We start from the raw sequence: 19,614 nt of genomic DNA on the forward strand, positions 1-19,614 counted from the left end.
ATAGGTTGTGAATTTAGACACGCCTCAATCTGACACAGTAGCGTAGCGAACTCGATTTGCGACAATGTACGCGAGCCGGTTACTCTTTTAAGATGAAACTTCAATCCTTTTACGCCGGCTTCCCAGAGTCCGCCAAAATGCGGCGCGGCGGGAGGAATAAAATGCCATTTTACGTTGTCGTTGGCAACGGTGTTTTTAAGTTCAGGATCGGCAATAAGTCTTTGAAAAACGGAGTACAATTCCCTATCTGCGCCCTGAAAGTTCGTGCCGTTGTCGCTGTAAATGTCTGACGGGAGGCCACGACGACTCGCGAAACGTTTGAAAGCAGCGAGGAATCCGGCAGTGGTGTAGTTATGAATGTGGGATTTGACGCTGGTGCGAGCGGAAATTATCCAATAGTTTTGTCGTAAAATTCGTAGCGTAAGTTGAGTGCCATCATAAAGGGCGGCTTTATGCGCGTGCGCGATTAATAAGTCGGAGATGCGATGCTTCGGCAAAATGATAGGATGCCGTTCGTTAAAACTCAACGGCGAGTTTTCGATCCGCCCGCCCAGGAGTATTAATTTGTCTTCTCCGAGGAAAGGACAGAGAGTCGACAAGGAGCTGGATTTCGGAATTGAACCTTTCGCATTTAAAACCTTAATTTCCGACAAAAATTGATGAAGCTGTACGTACCGAAGCCAAAAAAGGGAAGCTTCCTTGAGCTCGAAAGCTGACAACTCCGTCGTTTTTGGCGCAGTAAATTCGCGTTTTAATTTTTGAATTAATCGTTTCACGAGCGCGGTAACTCAAATTAATTTCGTCCAGCTAGAAACGATATGCGGTAGCTCCCATTCCGAGGAGACTCGAGTATGACACACGGAAGAGAGTTTTATTTCAGATTCGACGATTTCTCGATTAGCGTCGGGTCGATTTTGATCATGCTTATGAATTGGCCACGCGGATTCCGTAGAACTCAACCACGCAGGGCCGTGCCACCAGAGCGTAAAGTCCTTGAATGCAGCCGGCGATACACCTCGCGACGCACAGTCCGCGGGGTTATCGCTCGATGAGACGTGATTCCATTGAACCGAAGGGAGTCGAGTCTGGACTTCAGATATGCGATTTGCGACGAAGGTTTTCCATCGCGATGGATGGCTTTGTAACCAGGCTAAGGCGACAGACGAGTCGGTCCATCCGTATACAGGCGCTTTTTGCAAATTCAACGAATTTTGCACCCATTCGAGTAATTTAGTCAATAATACAATTGCGCTCAACTCCATTTGCGGTACGCTTATTGTCTTAATCGGGGCGACTTTTGATTTAGCTGTTAATAAAACTACTGAAATTTTATTGAACGAGTGACGAATTCTCAAATAAACGACAGCAGCGTATGCGCGGGTCGACGCGTCTGCGAACCCATGTAATTCGACAGCTAAATTTTCTCGATGTCGTCCAGTCCAGCGCGGGATGCGTATTTCATTTAGTTTGGAAAATTCCGAGCAATACTTTCTCTACGGCTCTAATAACTTGGCAGATACAGGAGAATCCCAGTCATATTTTCTGATCCACAGCTCTTGGATCATTATTTTAGAGGTAATTACTATCGGAGATGCCCATCCTAATGGGTCAAAGAATTTCGCGATAAATGATAGAATGGTTCGTTTAGTATTAAAGTCGGCAGTAGGTATATCTATTTGGAAACAAAACGAATCTTCTTGCGGTCTCCACGTGAGACCAAGTACTTTTAACATATCGTCTTCACCGAGTTTTCGTTCGACAGCTAATTCGTGCTCGTCAGCCGGAATATCGTCTAATAATTCGGTCGCGTTAGCAGCCCATTTGCGTAAGTGAAAACCGCCACGCGACATTAGTGACTGAAGTTGATCGCGGCTTTCTTTGAACTCCGGAACGTCGTCGGCGCCAAATAACACGTCGTCGACGTATATAAATTCCTGAACGATGGATTGAGCTTTCGGAAATGCATGTCCTTCATCGAGAGCCAATTGATTAAGAACTCGCATGGCTAAATAAGGAGCAGGAGCAGTGCCGTACGTAACCGTTAATAATCGATAGGCTTTAATAGATTTATCATTTGCGGATCGCCAGAGAATCCGTACGAAATCCGTATCATCCGGATGAACGCGAATCTGTCGGAACATTTTTTCAATATCCGCTGTATACACGTAGCGGAATTGTCGCCATCGCAGGATAATAGATGCTAACTCGCGTTGTAACTTAGGTCCGGTCATCAGATAAGCATTTAACGTAGAGCCGTTACTAGTTTTACACGACGCGTTAAATACGACGCGAAGTTTCGTTGTACTGCTAGACTCGCGGAGCACCGGATGATGCGGGATATAAACCGGAGAAAAGCGTGGCTTATTGTCATCCGTAACGGCCTCCATATGACTCATTGTTTCATATTCCGACAAGAATTCGTTATATTGTTTGGGAAGATCGTAATTTCGATCTAGACGTTTTTCTAATTTAGAATATAGAAGCGCGGTAATTTCGTATGAAGAACCGATCTCAAGCGGAGGATCGGTTTTGAACGGTAACCGAACGATATAACGGCCGTCGTTGGCACGCGTATGACTTTCCTTAAAATGCAACTCACATTTTTGATCTTCTTCCGACAGCGGAGAGTCGGAAGAAATCTCCTCGATCTCCCAAAACTTACGGAGCAGAGAATCTATCGGAGGGTCCAGGACGCAATTTAGCGTTTGAACCGATTCTGTTCTTTGAGTAGAAGTTCCGGTGGGACCGGATAAGACCCAGCCTAGTTTAGTGAGCTGAGCCGTTGGAGTTCCGATTGAGCCTTGCTTTACGTCATGCAGTAACAAAGCGCCGTATATGTCTGCTCCGAGGAGCAGATGAATCGGGTGATTGCTAAACGGATCGGGATCCGCGAGATTTAATCCACTTAAGTGAGGCCAAGAATCGAGAGGTTTTATTCGAGAACCCGCGTACGACGTTATTTTTTGATATACGAAAGCATTTAGAGGTAAAGAAGGTCCTTGCGTTTGACACGGCTCGAGCTTGAGCGGTACTTGCGCTTTCGCTACGCCACTGTATTGTTCACCAAAGCAATGTACCAGTAATCTCGCGCGGTAACGTTTCGTGCGCAGCGTTTGGCATAATGACTCCGAAATAAAACTAACGGCAGAACCCTGATCCAATAACGCACGTATTTTAAATTTACGACCTTCGACCGTGCGAAGAATCACCCACGCAGTAGCTAACAGTACATTCGGTGGATTTTTTATCGAAGCGCTAATCGTTTGAACAAAGACGACAGCGGACTCGTCTTTGGCCTCAGAGGCAGTAGCAGACGGTTGAGCGTTGAGCGTCGCATTATTCGCGACAGAATTTACATTCGTCTTTTGAGCATTAACGTCCCGGTGTAGGAGCGTATGATGCGCTCGTCGGCACACATTACATCGTTTTTGACTCGAACAATCGTTAGGGAAGTGGCCAACCTTTAGACAATTGAAAAAACATTTATTTGATCGGAGAAGCTGAATTCTCTGTTCAACTGATTTACGTTTGAAATCATCACATTGCATTAACCGATGATGGCCGGGGCAATTCAAACATTTATCGGCGGTCACGCTGTGTACAGAGGCGCGATTATAACTGCAGCGGTTAGAACCTTTAATTTTATTTTTCGAAGAATCGATATTTTTATAATGATCCGTCAACCCTCGTATTTGCAACGTCATGAAATCACGAATATTTTCGTAAGTCGGATAAGTGCTTGTTTTTCCGCGTAACAGATTCTATTCGTTACGCGTGCGTGGACTAAATTTTTGAGAGATTATAAAAACTAACAAATCGTCCCATTGATCTACCGGTCTGCCGAAATTATCTAACGCAGCCAATGACGAGGCAACAACATCTCGCAACCTCTTAAGATCGGCAGCTGTTTCCGTTTTCATAATCGGCAGCTCTGCAAAGGCTTGAATGTGCGCAAAGATGATAGCGTATTGGTTATCGTACTCATCTACAAGTAATTTCCACGCAGCGTCGTAACTCGTGTCTGTTATCTGGATATGATTTATCAATAACGCGGCGTCGCCCGTAACACTCGTCTTTAGGTAATGTAATTTTTGAGTGTTCGATAGCGTTTCTTTAGAGGCAACAAGTGACTCGAAGATTCCGCGAAAATTTCCCCACTCCGTTAGACTACCGGAAAATTTCGGCAGAGATATACGAGGTAATTGCAACGCAATAGAGGGTTCCCGTATAGAGGTGTCGCTTACCGAGTGAGCCGCGTTCGACTCGCATCGAGTGAATTTACCGATTACATCAGCGAGATAGTCCGCGGCTTCGTGATAGACGTCCTCAACCTCGAAGAAGACCTCTGCGGTGAAGTATCCGTTCGTTCGTTGTTCCTCGGGTGATGCTGCGAGGAGAAGCCGGACGTTCAGCTGTTGACACTTCTCCCATAAGGTCTCCAGGCCTTCCAGTCGATTCTTCGCCTTGTATAAGGTGACGTTCGCCTTGCCAAGTTTTTTAAAATTGGAAAGTACTCGCTTGATCGAAGCGATCGTGGCAGATTGCTCGACGAGCAGTTCCTGCAGGTCACTAGACATAACAGCGAGAAGTAGGGCCTCAGCTGGGCACTAAAGCTTCACCAAACGCACAGCGATTTGGTAGAGTGTTAAAGTGACGACTGACCGTCGTATTTCAGTCGGCTAAGGAGCTCGACAATCGCACTTAGGCTGTGCAAAACGCTAAAGAGCTCGTAAATAGTGCTTGAGCGCGACTCGGCGGATTACGCAGAGCGCAATTATTCAGGTTACGCGCTAAAGAACGCGATAGTCACCTTTAAATTTGCGAAGCGTTAAAGAACGCGGTAACAATACTTGAAAGTGGCACTGCGGATTACGCAGGTCAACAAGAAGAAGTTCGTAATCCACGGGGCACGATTATTTCACTTCGTTGTGTGAAGCACTAAGAGCGCGACAACAGTTTTTTACGATGCTGTCTTGCGGATCACGTGGAGCACACGCGTGTATGGTGTGCTGAGGAGCACAATACATTAACGTTATTAATGCGCCAGGGGCACTTTGACTGTGATAGTTTCAATCTGCACAGAAGTCTTGTTCGATCACTCGCTTTTTACTTTTCCACGCGAGAAGACGTTTCCTTAAAATACAGCACGGAACTCTTCACGGCAACAGCGGAATGCGTCTTCTTGTTTACAGTCAACTTATGTACCGTGTCAGCTTCGATCACCTGATCGGTTTTCGGTTCTTTCTTGCATCACTCGCGGCAGCGGTCTCAATCACACTCCGTCTATCGTTCTCTCGAAGTACTGTTTTTAGCGTGACAAGTTCCAAATCCGGCTCGAAGGACCATTTCATTTTCACCCGCCTTCGATTTACGCGTGAGACACTAATTTAAAAACAACTAATATATATCTTTTTTTATTACCGGTTCGTCACTTGTCCCGGGTGGGATAATAATAATAAGTCAATGGAGTTTAATTAACAAACGTATATATTTAACACTAGAATAACACCATTGATTTAACAAGACGAGGCTCTCTAGACCGATCAAAAGCCGACCCGGATAAATTGTACGAACTACGAGCTTCCGTACTGATCGCGCGTAAAATACGGACGATGCGTACGTTATCAAGGTTTGTCTCACAGTCTCGATTCTGCTCAATCCTCGATAATATTTCCTACCGAGTCGAGTACAATAACATACTCGGTGTCGGTCGTACGATTTCTTCAACCAATCACGATCGACCACCGAGATGCTTGTCAGATTTCGGCAGCAACGGTAATGTCAGAAAAACTAAAGGAAAATAATTCTTTAGAATCCGAAGCAAATGTTATTTGCCCGAGGACTGGTTCTTTGAAACAAGAGTTATAAATCAAGCGAGAATTTATCTATATTGTGATCGTCTCTTTTTCGAACACATGGTGTACTTTATTTGCGCGCCACCCGTTACATACTTTGCGAGAAATAATTATCGTGTCAAGGACATTGTCGTAGCAGCGGCAGCGAGAAAAAAATCGATATTTTTATCTTACGAGGTTAGAGATAAGACGGGCCATGCTTGGATCCGGCGGCAGCGAGAGAAAATCGATAATTGTATCGCAAGGCGCACGCGACGGTCTCATTAAGAGACAGAGAGAAAGAAGACGGGCCGCAGCGCGAGAGAGAAGACGCACGCATTCGAGAGTGAGAGAGACGGCGAACTAAGACGCAGCGCGCGAGAGTGAAAGACGCAGCGTGAAAGAGAGAGACGGCGAAATACGACGCATCGTGAGAAGACGCTGCGCCAAGTAGCGGCAAGAGAGATTCGGCGGCTCGGGATCCACTCCTGGATTCAGCGGCGAGAGAGAGAGATTAGGCGGCTCGGGATCGACGCCTGGATTCAGCGGCGCGGCGAGAGAGAGATTAGGCGGCTCGGGATCCACGCCTGGATTCAGCGGCGAAAAAGGCGCAAAGGAAAGAGACGCGAAGAAGAGAGACGCGAAGGAGAGACACGCGAAGGAGAGAGAGGCGAGAGAGGCGCGAAGGAGAGAGACGCGAAGGAGAGAGATGCAAAGGAGAGATAATTTTTTTTATTAATTATTTTTTTTGGAAGCGGGATGTTGCAAGGGATGGGAAAAGGTTTATTTATAATAAATTTTTATATTGATATATATATATATATATGTTTTATTCATTTTTTTTAAATGTTTACTATACCGCCGGCATTAGCATTATCCAAGGTGTACCACGTGGAGGTTGTGTGTATGTGTGTGTGTCATAGTAGAGATAAGGACCACAGTTCGTCACTCCCGCGGTATTTATAGACTCCCAACCCTCTCTACTGTGTGTATGTGTGTGTGTGTAAATATAAAAAATAAAAAATAATATATGTAAAATATAAAAATATAAAAAATATAAAAATTATAAAAGTATATAAAAAATATACAAAATATAAAAAAATAAAGATATAAAAAAATGAAAAATAAAAAATAAACCTTAATTATAAAATGGGTGATTGCGGGGACGAGGGTTGCGGCGGTGACGGCGGCAGCGAGAGAAAGCCGGCGGCTCGAGGTAACGGCGATGGCGTCGGCTGAGACTGAGGCTGAGGCCTTACTGGAACGTCGGACGGGTCTGTAAGCAGAACAATTATTAATTTATAAATATAATACAGTATTATATTTAAAAAATTTTATTTTTACCGTTCCAGTCCTCGCCTTCGAGTTCCCGGAGAATCGGGCCCCAATCGAACGGCTCTGGTGGATCGAACAGTTCCACCAGGTCGAACGCGTTCTCCATGATTTCCGGGCAGTGGTCCTCTAGATCGCGGAGCCACTGGATGTCGCCCCACAGGTAGTTCAATTGCTCCCGCCTCCACGCCCTCTGCGACCTGATCCACTGTTCCTCAGTGGGCTCCCACCACTTCCTACGTCCCTGCCTCTCCTCCTCCTCCTCCTCCTCAATAACCGATACTCTCGGCACCACCAGTTCCCTATTCAGGATGAGGGTTTGGATCATCTAAAATAAATTAATATTAAATATATAAAAATATAAAGATATATAAAAAAATATTATGTAGGCATTTTTATATATTTTATTTTATCGCGAAGTACATTTAGCCGTATATAAGGGAAATAAACGAGAGAGACGTTGATTTGTTTTATTTATATTTTCGTCTACTTGTCTTTCGATCGGTTTAATTTAATCATGTGTTGTTACATTTTTATTTATTTGTGCGATCGTAAACCGAATCTCTCTCGTTCGCCAAAGTTATTGTTTTTCGTGAAGACTAAACGATTTAAGCTGTTTAAATGAAAACTGCTCCAATTGGTCCTATACTTTGAGGTGGGAATACTTTTTGGACAACGCGTATAAATATGGGGATCTTCGAGAGAAAAAGGGATCATAATTATAGTCATCATTCTGGCGGCGTTAACTACAGCAAAATCTCCGGCGTCTGTAACGACTCTACGATATATATTGTAACCGTTAATTTGATATAAGTCCGTCGGATCGAAAAGAATCCGGGAAATAGAGCCGATGTAAGTGGCCGACGGCACACCTTCGGCGCGGAAAGTGGGAAATTCGCGTAAACACGAAAAATATGTTTAATTGGGCGCCAGGCGCGAGATTCGCGCCACTCTGAAAATTTACAAATCGACAGATGACCTTTATAATCGGTAAATCATCCCGAAAATTTCCGCGACGGCGATAATCGACTCGCTCAGATCGTCAGGGGGTAGAGGGGGGAGTTCGGACGGGAGAGAGGACGGAATTCGAAAGAGGCTATTTGAAATCGCTTAAATGTAACAAGCATTAAATATATTTGAACAATGATAAACGAAGATAGACAGAAAAATAATGGTATAAAAGCTTGAGAAAAATGTTAGGTCAAGAAAAAAAAATCAATATTCTTTCAATATGCTACGGAGTGAACTCCGTTTTAGTGACGCCAAAATACAAATAAGCAAGGCCGAAATTTGATTCGGACAATACAATACGGCGTATTTACGGCCGAGACGCGGCGCGTTGTTATCGTTCCGCGCCTTTGAGACAACCCGACGCGGTGATATCGGACGACACGCGGGACCCGGAAGTAGATTCGCACGTCTACGTGTCGAATAATTAGTAACGCACGAGACTTAATAAGGTCCGTGCGACGTAATTCATTCCGATGATTCTAGGCAGTACAAAATTTCCGAAAACTCGAGTAGGTCCCGCGCGCCTTCCTTTGAGATCGATCATGCCGGTCGTCCCTCGCACAATATTACAACGAATCAGAAAAATGCGCGAATGATGATAGGCGCAAGAAAGATTACGCTATTTCTTATGCGTGACTCTCGACAATTTTCTACTCTCCGATATAGAAATCCTAATAGACGAGAACAACACAGTAAATACGAGACGATACTTTGATTGTACATTAATGTGACCAAAATCGCGGCGATTGTCGGCGTATCCGCGGGAGAGAGAGCCTCTCTTAATATGCGCGCGGGAGAGAGCACGCGGTCGACCGGGCGCCGGGATAAATTCTACGCGGAACAAAACTCTAAATCAAACCTCCCGAAATATCACGAAATTACACCGGTGAATCTAATAACCGGCCGCGGCCGTGACACGCTTCTCTCCCAAATACGGTACTCACAAAAAGAATTTAGCGGCTTTACAATAGTATAGGGCCGTTCGTCTCACCGGTAGCGATGGGTCCTTTAATGCTTCGGCATCCAGGCGCAGGAACCTCTGCTCTCGACAACGCTCCGTCAGACAGTGACGAGCAAGAGGCCTGCCGGGATCACGCCGATAATAAATTGGGCATTTTCCACCCATGGCGCTCCTTATCCTGGCAGGGCCGCCAGGTTCCCCGCGGGGCCCTGCGAATTTGCTTGATGCAAATTTTTCTCGCCGTTCCTCTTTTCTTCTGCATTGAGTTCCGCTGTTCCTCTATATTGGTCGTCGGGAAGACTCCTACGAGCGCGCCTCTTTGCTGTTTCTCTAAAAATCCGCCAAATCGATTGTTTGATCGATGGTGAACTTTCGTACATCCAAATAGGCTGAGGCTCGAGGCAGTGCGTCTCCCGTGCCTCTAGTTTCCGGGGCTCTCTCGCTTCTCGCGAGAGAGTGGCCATCCCCGTCTCTGGTCGGAATCTCTGCGAAAGAAGGAACATTTTACGGCGGTATCCAGGTTCTTAACGGGAGGAGCAATCCAGAAAATCTATGTGAGAATAATATTTACCGGGCGTGATCCGGACTTGGTGGCCTCTGCTCGGTCCTAAATTGTCCTCTCCGCCCTCTCACTCTTTCTCTTTCTGTTTCTCCGGTTGAGACACATACCCTATGCAAAATTGCTCGCCAAAAACGCAAAAATTGCTTAAACAAAAATTATAAATAAAATAATTCGCGGAACGGATGCGCGGGGCGCATCCTCCTACGCGGAAAAAACGCAAAACTACTTTTCGGGTGCTCTCTCTCTCTCTCAAAGATTGGCTAGAGAGCAAAGGTTCCCGAATTTCCCGCCTTCCCGGCCGGGCCTTCGGCCCTTGTGACGGACAGTAAAAAATGTCACGTCACAATATATATATATATAGAGGATCGCAATAAAATACATTTTTAACTGGAACATAATACATATATATATATGTCTCTAATCTTTAATCCACATCCTGATTAAAATAAATAACCTGAGCGATATCCATCTGTGTAAAATCTGAGAACCGAGCATCTGTCGACGACGATTTAAAGGCCACCGCCAACAATTACATGTATTTAAATTACTATACTTACTATTTCGGGGTCGATACCGTGCAAATATCCTCCCGTCATTTTTTTATTTTGGTCTTGCTGATGCTTCTGCTGTTGCTGCTTCTTCGATGAACGTTTGAACCTTTATGATGACCTTTGCAGAGACAGACCCGCTCTCCACAGGCTGTACCCCACTTAAAAAATCTTTACAAAGGATTATATCACCAGACGCTATCTATTTCAAAACAAACCAAGTGCCGAATGTTTACATCACGCGTTCGAGAGAGCCGACGGGCCGCATCCATGCTTGGATCCGGCGGCAGCGAGAGAAAATCGATAATTGTATCGCGAGGCGCACGCTCTCCCATGCATTTGCGAGAGAAAGAATCGAATAGCATCTCATGCAACGGCACCCCCTCGCGACGACTCGTTGGTTGCATATTTATTGTCTGTCACTTTTCACACTTATTACACTTGTGGTCACTAACCTCAGCCTATTTTCGCTGACATTCGCTGCAATCCCTAATCATCGGTGCTGGACCGTCAATGTGCGTTCGCATCCACAATCGATTGTAATGCTCGAGACAGCGACGATATATCTGAACCTCCGGATCTGCCTTGATGTGCTCCGGAAGCTTGTCCCACAAATCTTCTACGAAATAACCGCACTTTTGCAGTAAAACAATCTTCGGAATATATTGCAGCTGTTCAGCACTTAAACTGAAAATGTCGGAAGCACTTGATAGCATGACAAACATCTTGCACCCCAAATGAGGAGAGCGTGCGCTTGCGTGGTCAGCGTACTATGACCCGGCAGCAGCATCGGTCCTAATTATATATCCCGATCAACCCTTTGTTCTTCAACGCGCGATTGTTAATTCGCAAGAAATATTTGCGATATCTACCCGCTGATATTTCTTAGAAATATATAGATACAGCCGCCACCGGATCATCGTTACCTCCCTGGTGTACATTTCACCCCATCGCAAGCGGCGACACGTTTGCCTCCGATGACGCAAACTTTTCCAGATATTTCTTAGAAATATACAGATAACGTATAGATCAGCACCCACGTATGGGAGGGGGGAAGAAACGCAACCCCCTTAGTAATAGATATCTGATTGTCGGCGCTCGCCACAGAAATGGCGGCAAGCCTTTTGTTCTTAATAATTCTTAGAATTTGATTAACCAGAATTTTTACCTTATCTTGTAATAGATATCTTACAAAGATGCCGCTTATCTTATCTTGTAATAAATATCGCTGTAATAGATAAAGAAACGCAACCCCCTTAGTAATAGGATTGTTGCCGCTCGCCAAAGAAACGGCGGCAGGCCTTTTGTTCTTAATAATTCTTAGAATTTGATTAACCAGAATTTTTATCTTATCTTGTAATAGATATCTTACAAAGATGCCGTTTACCTTATCTTGTAATAGATATTGCTGTAATAGATATATGTTTATCTTTTGTTTATAAACATATCAGGTAACATGAGCCCCTTATCTGGTAACCTGAGATGATAAGATAAGCTTATCTGCTAATAAGACCCCCTCCCCCGCGTGACGTCACCCCCCTTGCCCCCCGATTTCTCCCCGCCCTTTACCCCCCCCCCCCCTTATTACCTCTGGGTTAGAACCGACCTAGTATACCTACTAGAAAGGCTACGATTCGTATGTGTTTAAAAAAATTCATTGGTGTATTCATTCCAAAATTTGGATAAGCGTATTTTTTTCTGATTATAGTAGCCAATTCACTTCCGCATTATGAAAAACGAGACTTGAAGGTAAGAGTATAAACGTTTTATATAGTTCCACACATTAGAGATCCTCAGTCAAATCCTACTGTACGAGTGATGCGAGAGTTGAGTCGATTATTTAGAACTTTGTGTGCGGAAAAGCACATAAAATGGGTTAATGTTGTACCAAAAATTGAAGAAAAATATTGAACGTAACAATTTACCAAAGTACGGAAATAGTCCCTTATGAATTTCAATATGGCAAGTCTGTTCATGATGAAATCCAAAAGATCGTTCAATTTTCTAATAGTAAGAAACCTTTGCATAAATATCTAATCACATTGTCTAAAGAAAATTTAAGAAAGAATTTAAATATCGAAAGAAATAAGAACAAAGAGGTAAATCAAAGGTCGAATTATTACGGAGACTTAGTGAGTCCTTGTAAGAATAAAACATCTCTCAAATGCTTTGGATGCCTGTTGAAAAGTTTTTATTTCAAGGCCCCTATAAAATAATTCGATGTGTAGGTGAGAACGCATTTGCATTAGTTGATCCTCAAAATGAACAAATAGAAAAAAACATATAATCGTCTAAAGCTCCGAAAATATTATAGTCAAAAGCAAAAAAAATCACGAAAAGTAGATATGAAATGGTCTGTTCAAGTTCTCTCGAATGTATATTATTTTATGTTGAGTCTAAGTATCCATGTAGGAATGCCAGTCTTTACAATAGTGCCAATGCTTGGTCCAATATATAGTTATTCACGAACGCGATGCGAGAGAAAGGATCGCGCGGCACCAAAGGATGAGTCACTTTTATATTTGAAAAAAAGACTTTAATATTATCCACAATTAAAAAAACAACACTTTAACAAACTTTTCACAATAGTAATTATTTACAGAAAAATCGGAATCAAATCAGAGTGCGGAGTAAGCGGCGGTCGTCAACATGGTTTTGCGGTTTATCTAATAAGCGGTTTGTGATATGTGTTTCACGGCGGAAAGGCGATAAGATGAAAAGTTTCGTCGACGCCCCTTTTATCAACGCGGTGCTAGGGCCCGTCACGTCATCACGCACCAATTGATTTCGATCATTTCAAAAGTGGTGATGTGACGCAAGGGCGCCGAACGTTATTGGCTGCCCGGTTCTCGCGCGGAGTAGGCACGGGCCTGACATGCGCGAGCGGATCGATTATTTTATTGATTGGCCTTCCAGAGCCACGTGACCGCTTTGCGCATGTGTTTTGCGACATCGGCAGTTATATCTCCGTGCGGTACCCGTTGCGGGATTGTTATTTATTATGACATTTTAATTGCCCTAATGATTTATGTACGTAGATATTTTTGATCTGGGTGAATTTTTTTCTATTGTTTATTTTACCGCGACGCATGATAATAACAACTGAAATAGATTAGAATGGATAGGCTTACTTACTTGAAATTGCATGAAATAACTCGGATTTATTTGCAATCTCAAACATCCCGCCCGCCTTGTTACGTTGTGACGAAACAATTCGTTGATGATTGCTGGCCGCGGGCCGCGCTTTATTGGTCGGTGATTGTGGCGGTGCGGCTGCGCGTCACGACGCACGTGGTGATCGCGTGTCGCGCTAGACTCGATCAGCTGTGAAATATCCGCCACGTGTTTGGTGAATACCGCGAGTGAGAGTGGTCGCGTAAGACAATGATGCATTATGATGGCATAATTAATGCTCCGTTAGGTGTACAAATGGCGTGTAGTGTTTGAATCGTGTGTGAATTGTGTATTGTGTAAAGTGTGAAAGATGTGACCGGAAGTGTGTATAATTGTGTGTATCGTGTGTGGTGTGCGTCGCGTATCTTTCACGCATCGGTAATCGTCGTGTCTGCTTCAACACCGGGAAGCAGGACGATCTTGACGAGCGGACGCATGAGCTCGGAAGACGCGGTCTTGATGGTGACCACGCGCACCACGCCGTCGTCTCCGTGATGCAGCTTCGTGATCCGGGCAAGCGGCCATCGACTTGGAGGAGAGATCTCGGAGCGCACCAGGCAGAGAGCTCCGATGTGGGGTGCCATCTCATTCTTCAGCCACTTTGAACGAGAGGTGAGTCCGTGGATGTACTCCTTCGACCACCTCCCCCAGAAGTGATCTCTCATTTGTTGTAGATGTTGCCATCGTGATCTCGAGGAACCAGGTTCGTCTTCCTGCAGCGGCTCAAGGATGGCGAGAAGAGGTGCCCCGATCAGGAAGTGTCCGGGAGTGAGCGCTGAAACATCGTCTGGATCGTCGGAGAGTGCCTGCAACGGTCGAGAATTGAGACATGCTTCAATTTGAGTGAGGAGTGTATTTAATTCCTCGAAGGTGAGGGTGGTTTCGCCTATCACCCTCCGCAGGTGATACTTGGCAGATTTTACAGCGGCCTCCCATAATCCACCGAAGTGCGGGGCCGCCGGCGGATTGAAGTGCCAGCGGATACCCTCCTTGGCAGCTGCGCGTGCGACGCCTCGACCCTCCGGAGATGCCGCAATGAAGAGCTCTCGTAGGGTGCGGTCAGCTCCAACGAAGGTCGTGCCGCAGTCGCTGAAGATGTCGGTGCAGAGACCCCGTCGGGAGACAAATCGGCGAAGAGCGGCGATGAAGGCTTCCGACGAGTAATCTGAGACGAGCTCTAGATGGATGGCCTTCGACCAGAAGCAGATGAAGACCGCAATATAGCCCTTGTAGGCCCGGTGACCGCGGCCCTTGCTGGTCCGGATGAGGATTGGCCCCGCGTAGTCCAGTCCAGTGCGGAGGAATGGCCGTGTTGGAGTGACCCGGCTGTGGGGCAGATTGCCCATAGGTGGTTGTGGTGTTGTCGCTCGCCACCTTGTGCAGGTGACACAGCGATGTAATCGCTGCTTCACCGCTGAACGTCCTCGAAGCACCCAGAACCGCTGTCGAAGCAATTCCAGAGTCAGTTGCACTCCTCCGTGCAAGGTCCGGCGATGACAAGAATCGATCAGCAGTCGAGTCAGCCATGAGGTTGCTGGGACGATCATTGGGTGTCTCTCGTCCTGTGGCAAGAGTGAATTCTTCAGACGTCCTCCCACTCTTAACACGCCTTGTGCATCAATGTATGGAGTCAATTTGGCCAACGGACTGCGTGTTGCAACAGTGCGACCTGCGGAGATGGCGGTGACCTCGTCAGGGAAGTGAAGTGCTTGTACTCCTCGTAACCAGTGCGACAGAGCTACTTCCAACTCGTCCGAGGTCAGTGGCCGTCCAGGTGTGTTAGTTGGTTCTGCCGTGCGAAGCCAGCGACGACACCATGCTGTGACTCGTAACAAGCGGTGCAACGACGAGAAGCGAAGAAGGAGCTTAGGTTCCATGACGACCAGGCTCTTGGTCAGTAGGCTAACAACTCGTCTCTCAGAAAGGTCGTCCTCCTGGGTGTTCACCTCGGCGATTGGCCATGCAGTCTCTTCCTCCAGCAACCAGGTAGGTCCCGTCCACCATAATGCGTGATTTGTAAGTTCCGACGGAGTAACGCCCCTTGATGCACAATCCGCAGGGTTGTCTTGACCCGCCACGTGTCTCCAGAGTGCATTTGGCAACAGGGTTTGGATGTGGGACACCCGATTGGCAACGAAGGTTTTCCACCGCGAGGCGTGTCCTTGGATCCACTGAAGCGTGACCTTCGAGTCAGACCACAGATGAGTTGGTGTGTCTGTCAAGTCGAGCGTGGTTTGAACATGCTGTGTCAACGTGGTGAGTAAGGCGGCGGCGCAAAGCTCGAGTCTTGGCAAGGTCACTTGCTTGACAGGTGCCACCTTGCTCTTGGCCATTAGCAGCTTCACTGACGTTCCCTCTTTTTCAGCGATGCGGAGGTATACGGCTGCGGCGTACCCTCGTTCGGATGCATCGGCGAAACCATGGAGTTGCAGCGATGAGTCTCCACGTCCAGTGCCTAGCCAGCGAGGTATTCTCAGGCGGTCGAGGAGATGGAGGTCACCCAGCAGTTGCTGCCAACGATGAGCGTCGGCTGTCGGCAGTGGGGCATCCCAATCCAATCCCTGAAGCCACGTAGTCTGGATGAGGATCTTCGCGCGGATGACGACTGGAGCGAGCCAACCCATTGGATCGAAGAGACGTGCGGTTTCAGAGAGGACATGTCTCTTCGTGTATTCCTTTATAGACGGTGGACGCAGCACGAAGGAGAACTGATCGTCTTGAGGATGCCATCGAAGTCCTAGCGTTGAGTGGCTCTCCCCATTCCATGAGTGCTGCGATTGTTGCATGCGATGATCCTGCGGGACGCCTGTCAGTATCTCCTCATTGTTGGCTGCCCACTTTTTCAACGGAAATCCACCCGCCTTACAGAGGTTGCGTAGTTCCGTCTGGAGAACGATTGCTCCCTCGAGGGTGGTTGCTCCGGTGACGACGTCATCGACGTAGCAATCCCGTCGCAAGGCCACAGCGCCTCGAGGAAAATGCTCCTCTTCATCCTCAGCTAGTTGGTGAAGAGTCCGTATGGCGAGGAATGGAGCGCAACCGAGACCGTAAGTGACCGTTCTCAACTGGTATTCCTGCACTTCATCGTCCGGAGAATGCCGCCACAGGATCGTCTGGAAGCGACAATCGTCTGGATGCACGAGAATCTGCCGGTACATCTTTTCTATGTCGACGACGAGGACGTAGCGGTGTTGACGCCATCGGAGCAGCACGTCGGCGAGTGTCGGAAGCAGGTTTGCACCAGTGAGGAGATGCGTGTTCAGCGCTTCCCCTGCTCGCGTTCGCTGCGATCCGTTGAAGACGACCCTCAACTTGGTGGTGGTGCTGGATTCCTTGAAGACCCCATGATGTGGTAAGTAACACTTGTCTTGACGATCAATTACCGCAGTGTTTAGCATCGTCATGTGTCGCAGGTCTTCGTATTCCCGCATGAAGCTGCGGTAGAGGTCACCGAAGCGAGGATCCTGGACGCAGCGTCGCTCCATGGCTGTCAGGAGACGTTCCGCTGGTCTGCGAGTCTCCTCCAGTGCTGTTGGCGGTGAGGAAAATGGCAACCTCACCACATATCTCCCAGCGGCAGTGCGGGTGTGACTGCGCACAAAGAGCTCCTCACATCTTTGTTCGTCGGGAGTGAGGGATGCGACAGCGGTGGGCTCCTGTTCCTGTTCCCAGAATCGACGCACCAGATCAGCGAGGTCATAATCAGCGGTGCAGCGGAACGTGCGGCGGTGATCCTCGGTTGCTGTTGCATCTGACCCCCCGGAGAGAATCCAACCAAGCATGGTCTTCTGGGCGATCGGCATCTCTGGACCGCCCTTGCGTACGCCCGCCTCGATAATAAACGAGCAGACCTCCGCTCCCAGGAGTAACTCCGCGGGGTCGTCGTCCTGGAAAGTTGGGTCGGCCAGCTGGAGGCCTTGAATGTGAGGCCAACGTTGGTTGGTCCTTGATGCGGGACCTTGCGTCAGCAGGAGGCGCGGCAGAACGTATGCCACCACGGAGAGCTTGGCGTTGGTCACGTCTGAAGATATATTCAGCGTGACCTTGCCGCGGGTTGGCCCTGGACGGGCTCCTCCAACCCCGAAGATGGACAGTCCTGTGTGAACTCGAGGTAGTCGTAATCGTTGAGCCACCGTTTCGGAGATGATGGACAGCTCAGAACCCTGATCGAGTAGAGCTCGCACTGCGTGAGGAGATCCATACCTGTCAGCTATGTTGACGCGTGCCGTTGCTAGGAGGATGGCCTTTCGATCCTCGCTCTGATGGGTAGTGGCTAGTGTCGTGGCAAGTGAGGAAGCTGATGCGGCGGCAGACCTGTTGACCTCGGAGGCCGGAGACGCGGTGTGTGCCTCGTGCAACATTGTGTGGTGACGTGCGTTGCAAGTGAAGCAGTTTTTCTTCGATTGACATCGTGAGAGAAAGTGGTTCCCCAGGCAATTGTAACATAGCTTGTTCGTCTCCACGAATGTCTTTCGTTCCGCAGAGGACTTGGCCTTGAACTCACGGCAGGCCATGAGCGTGTGTTTCTCCCGGCACAGTGCACATTGTGGAGATGCCGGTCCGTGCTTGGTGACGTGAGATTTGGCCGCTCGTGCTTCGCCTGAGTGTTTGTTGATCGCTTTCGGTCGTACAGCGTTGAGTGTCAGAATCCGTCGGCTAATGAAATCGAGAAGTGTTTCGAGCGATGGTGGTTCGGCGGATCCTGATGTGGATGACTCCCATTCGAGGCGAGTGGTTGCGTCGAAGAGCTCCGTGACGAGGTAATTGAAGAGGTCCATCCCGTGCGTGTCGATCGGACGACCGATGCTCTCCTGCGCGTTGACGACGGTGGTGGCGGCGTTATGGATGCGACTCAACTCATCGGCGGTATCTCCCTTCATCTTTGACACGTTGACGAATGTGGCAAAGTTGGAGCGGATAAGTTCTCTCTTGTTCTCATAATGTTTGCTCAAGATTGCCCAAGCGCGATCGTAATTGTCGCCGGTGACAGGTAATGATCGTATTAATTTTTCAGCTTGTCCGGTCACGCTCGAACGAAGATGGTGAAGACGCTCGATGTTTGAGATCGACGTGTTGTCTCCGATGACGGAGAGGAAAAGGTCTCGGAAGGATGGCCAATCTGCGTAGTTGCCAGAGAACAGCGGCACCTTGATACGCGGCAACGAGGACCTTGAAACGCCCTCGGTATTCCGGCGAACGGGCGACGGAGGAGACTCCTGGAATTGCTCGGCGTAGCCATCCAGCAAGCTCCGTTGTGCCACATAGAGGTTTTCGGTATCCTCATGCAATCCTGATTTGACATAATCGCTTTCATTGAATTTATCTTTCAGACCTGAGCGGATGAGATCATGCTGCGTCTCAAATTTCGACCACAACTGGTCAATGATCCTGGTGCGAGTGGTGACGGCGCTGGCGGTGATGTTGGCGTTCCCCAGCTTTCTGAGATACTCTACTGAGCGTGCGATGCGAACTTGGATTTCACGCTGACAGTCAATCAGCGTGGGCAGATCCATCTTCGATAGTTTGCTGGATGCTGGCGGACACTCACTTCACGCACCGATGGAACTCACGTTCGCGAAATTGCGGGTGCCGGCTCAACGAGAGATCCGGCTCGAAGGACCAAAAATATATGTTCACGAACGCGATGCGAGAGAAAGGATCGCGCGGCACCAAAGGATGAGTCACTTTTATATTTGAAAAAAAGACTTTAATATTATCCACAATTAAAAAACAACACTTTAACAAACTTTTCACAATAGTAATTATTTACAGAAAAATCGGAATCAAATCAGAGTGCGGAGTAAGCGGCGGTCGTCAACGTGGTTTTGCGGTTTATCTAATAAGCGGTTTGTGATATGTGTTTCACGGCGGAAAGGCGATAAGATGAAAAGTTTCGTCGACGCCCCTTTTATCAACGCGGTGCTAGGGCCCGTCACGTCATCACGCACCAATTGATTTCGATCATTTCAAAAGTGGTGATGTGACGCAAGGGCGCCGAACGTTATTGGCTGCCCGGTTCTCGCGCGGAGTAGGCACGGGCCTGACATGCGCGAGCGGATCGATTATTTTATTGATTGGCCTTCCAGAGCCACGTGATCGCTTTGCGCATGTGTTTTGCGACATCGGCAGTTATATCTCCGTGCGGTACCCGTTGCGGGATTGTTATTTATTATGACATTTTAATTGCCCTAA

At 47.5% G+C, this 19,614-nt stretch overlaps 4 protein-coding genes across 4 annotated transcripts; all 4 read right to left on the reverse strand.

The window, feature by feature from the left end:
- Positions 1 to 788: 788 nt before the first annotated feature.
- On the reverse strand, positions 789 to 1,262 carry LOC146723649 (uncharacterized). Its single transcript, XM_085481376.1, has one exon. The coding sequence runs from the start codon at positions 1,260 to 1,262 to the stop codon at positions 789 to 791; it is 474 nt and encodes a 157-aa protein (XP_085337502.1).
- Positions 1,263 to 1,493: 231 nt separating this feature from the next.
- LOC146723650 (uncharacterized) lies at positions 1,494 to 4,577 on the reverse strand. The gene is made up of 2 exons (XM_085481377.1): positions 3,834 to 4,577; positions 1,494 to 3,461 (listed from the first exon to the last, which is right to left on the reverse strand). The coding sequence occupies exons 1-2, from the start codon at positions 4,575 to 4,577 to the stop codon at positions 1,494 to 1,496; spliced, it is 2,712 nt and encodes a 903-aa protein (XP_085337503.1).
- A 2,122-nt stretch (positions 4,578 to 6,699) lies between these two features.
- On the reverse strand, positions 6,700 to 11,274 carry LOC114946239 (uncharacterized). Its single transcript, XM_085481375.1, has 3 exons — positions 9,169 to 11,274; positions 7,179 to 7,494; positions 6,700 to 7,110 (listed from the first exon to the last, which is right to left on the reverse strand). The coding sequence occupies exons 1-3, from the start codon at positions 9,301 to 9,303 to the stop codon at positions 6,977 to 6,979; spliced, it is 585 nt and encodes a 194-aa protein (XP_085337501.1). The 5' UTR covers positions 9,304 to 11,274; the 3' UTR covers positions 6,700 to 6,976.
- A 2,516-nt stretch (positions 11,275 to 13,790) lies between these two features.
- On the reverse strand, positions 13,791 to 18,935 carry LOC114946238 (uncharacterized). Its single transcript, XM_029322687.2, has one exon. The coding sequence runs from the start codon at positions 18,933 to 18,935 to the stop codon at positions 13,791 to 13,793; it is 5,145 nt and encodes a 1,714-aa protein (XP_029178520.2).
- Between the last annotated feature and the right edge of the window lie 679 nt (positions 18,936 to 19,614).

The sequence above is a fragment of the Nylanderia fulva genome, unplaced genomic scaffold (genome assembly GCF_048542155.1).
Source record: "Nylanderia fulva isolate GAGA-0341 unplaced genomic scaffold, ASM4854215v1 Scaffold179, whole genome shotgun sequence".
NCBI lineage: Eukaryota > Metazoa > Arthropoda > Insecta > Hymenoptera > Formicidae > Nylanderia > Nylanderia fulva.

Bases quoted from the DNA above. Each gene is read 5' to 3' on its own strand.
- LOC146723649 (XM_085481376.1), bottom strand. From the start codon at position 1,262: ATGGAGTTGAGCGCAATTGTATTATTGACTAAATTACTCGAATGGGTG.
- LOC146723650 (XM_085481377.1), bottom strand. From the start codon at position 4,577: ATGTCTAGTGACCTGCAGGAACTGCTCGTCGAGCAATCTGCCACGATC. The intron at 3,462-3,833 runs GTAGATCAATGG...AATTGTCTAAAG, and splicing joins TAGATAATTTCGGCAGACCG to GTTGGCCACTTCCCTAACGA.
- LOC114946239 (XM_085481375.1), bottom strand. From the start codon at position 9,303: ATGGGTGGAAAATGCCCAATTTATTATCGGCGTGATCCCGGCAGGCCT. The intron at 7,495-9,168 runs GTGAGACGAACG...AATTTATTTTAG, and splicing joins TAAAGGACCCATCGCTACCG to ATGATCCAAACCCTCATCCT. The intron at 7,111-7,178 runs GTAAAAATAAAA...TTCTGCTTACAG, and splicing joins CGAAGGCGAGGACTGGAACG to ACCCGTCCGACGTTCCAGTA.
- LOC114946238 (XM_029322687.2), bottom strand. From the start codon at position 18,935: ATGGATCTGCCCACGCTGATTGACTGTCAGCGTGAAATCCAAGTTCGC.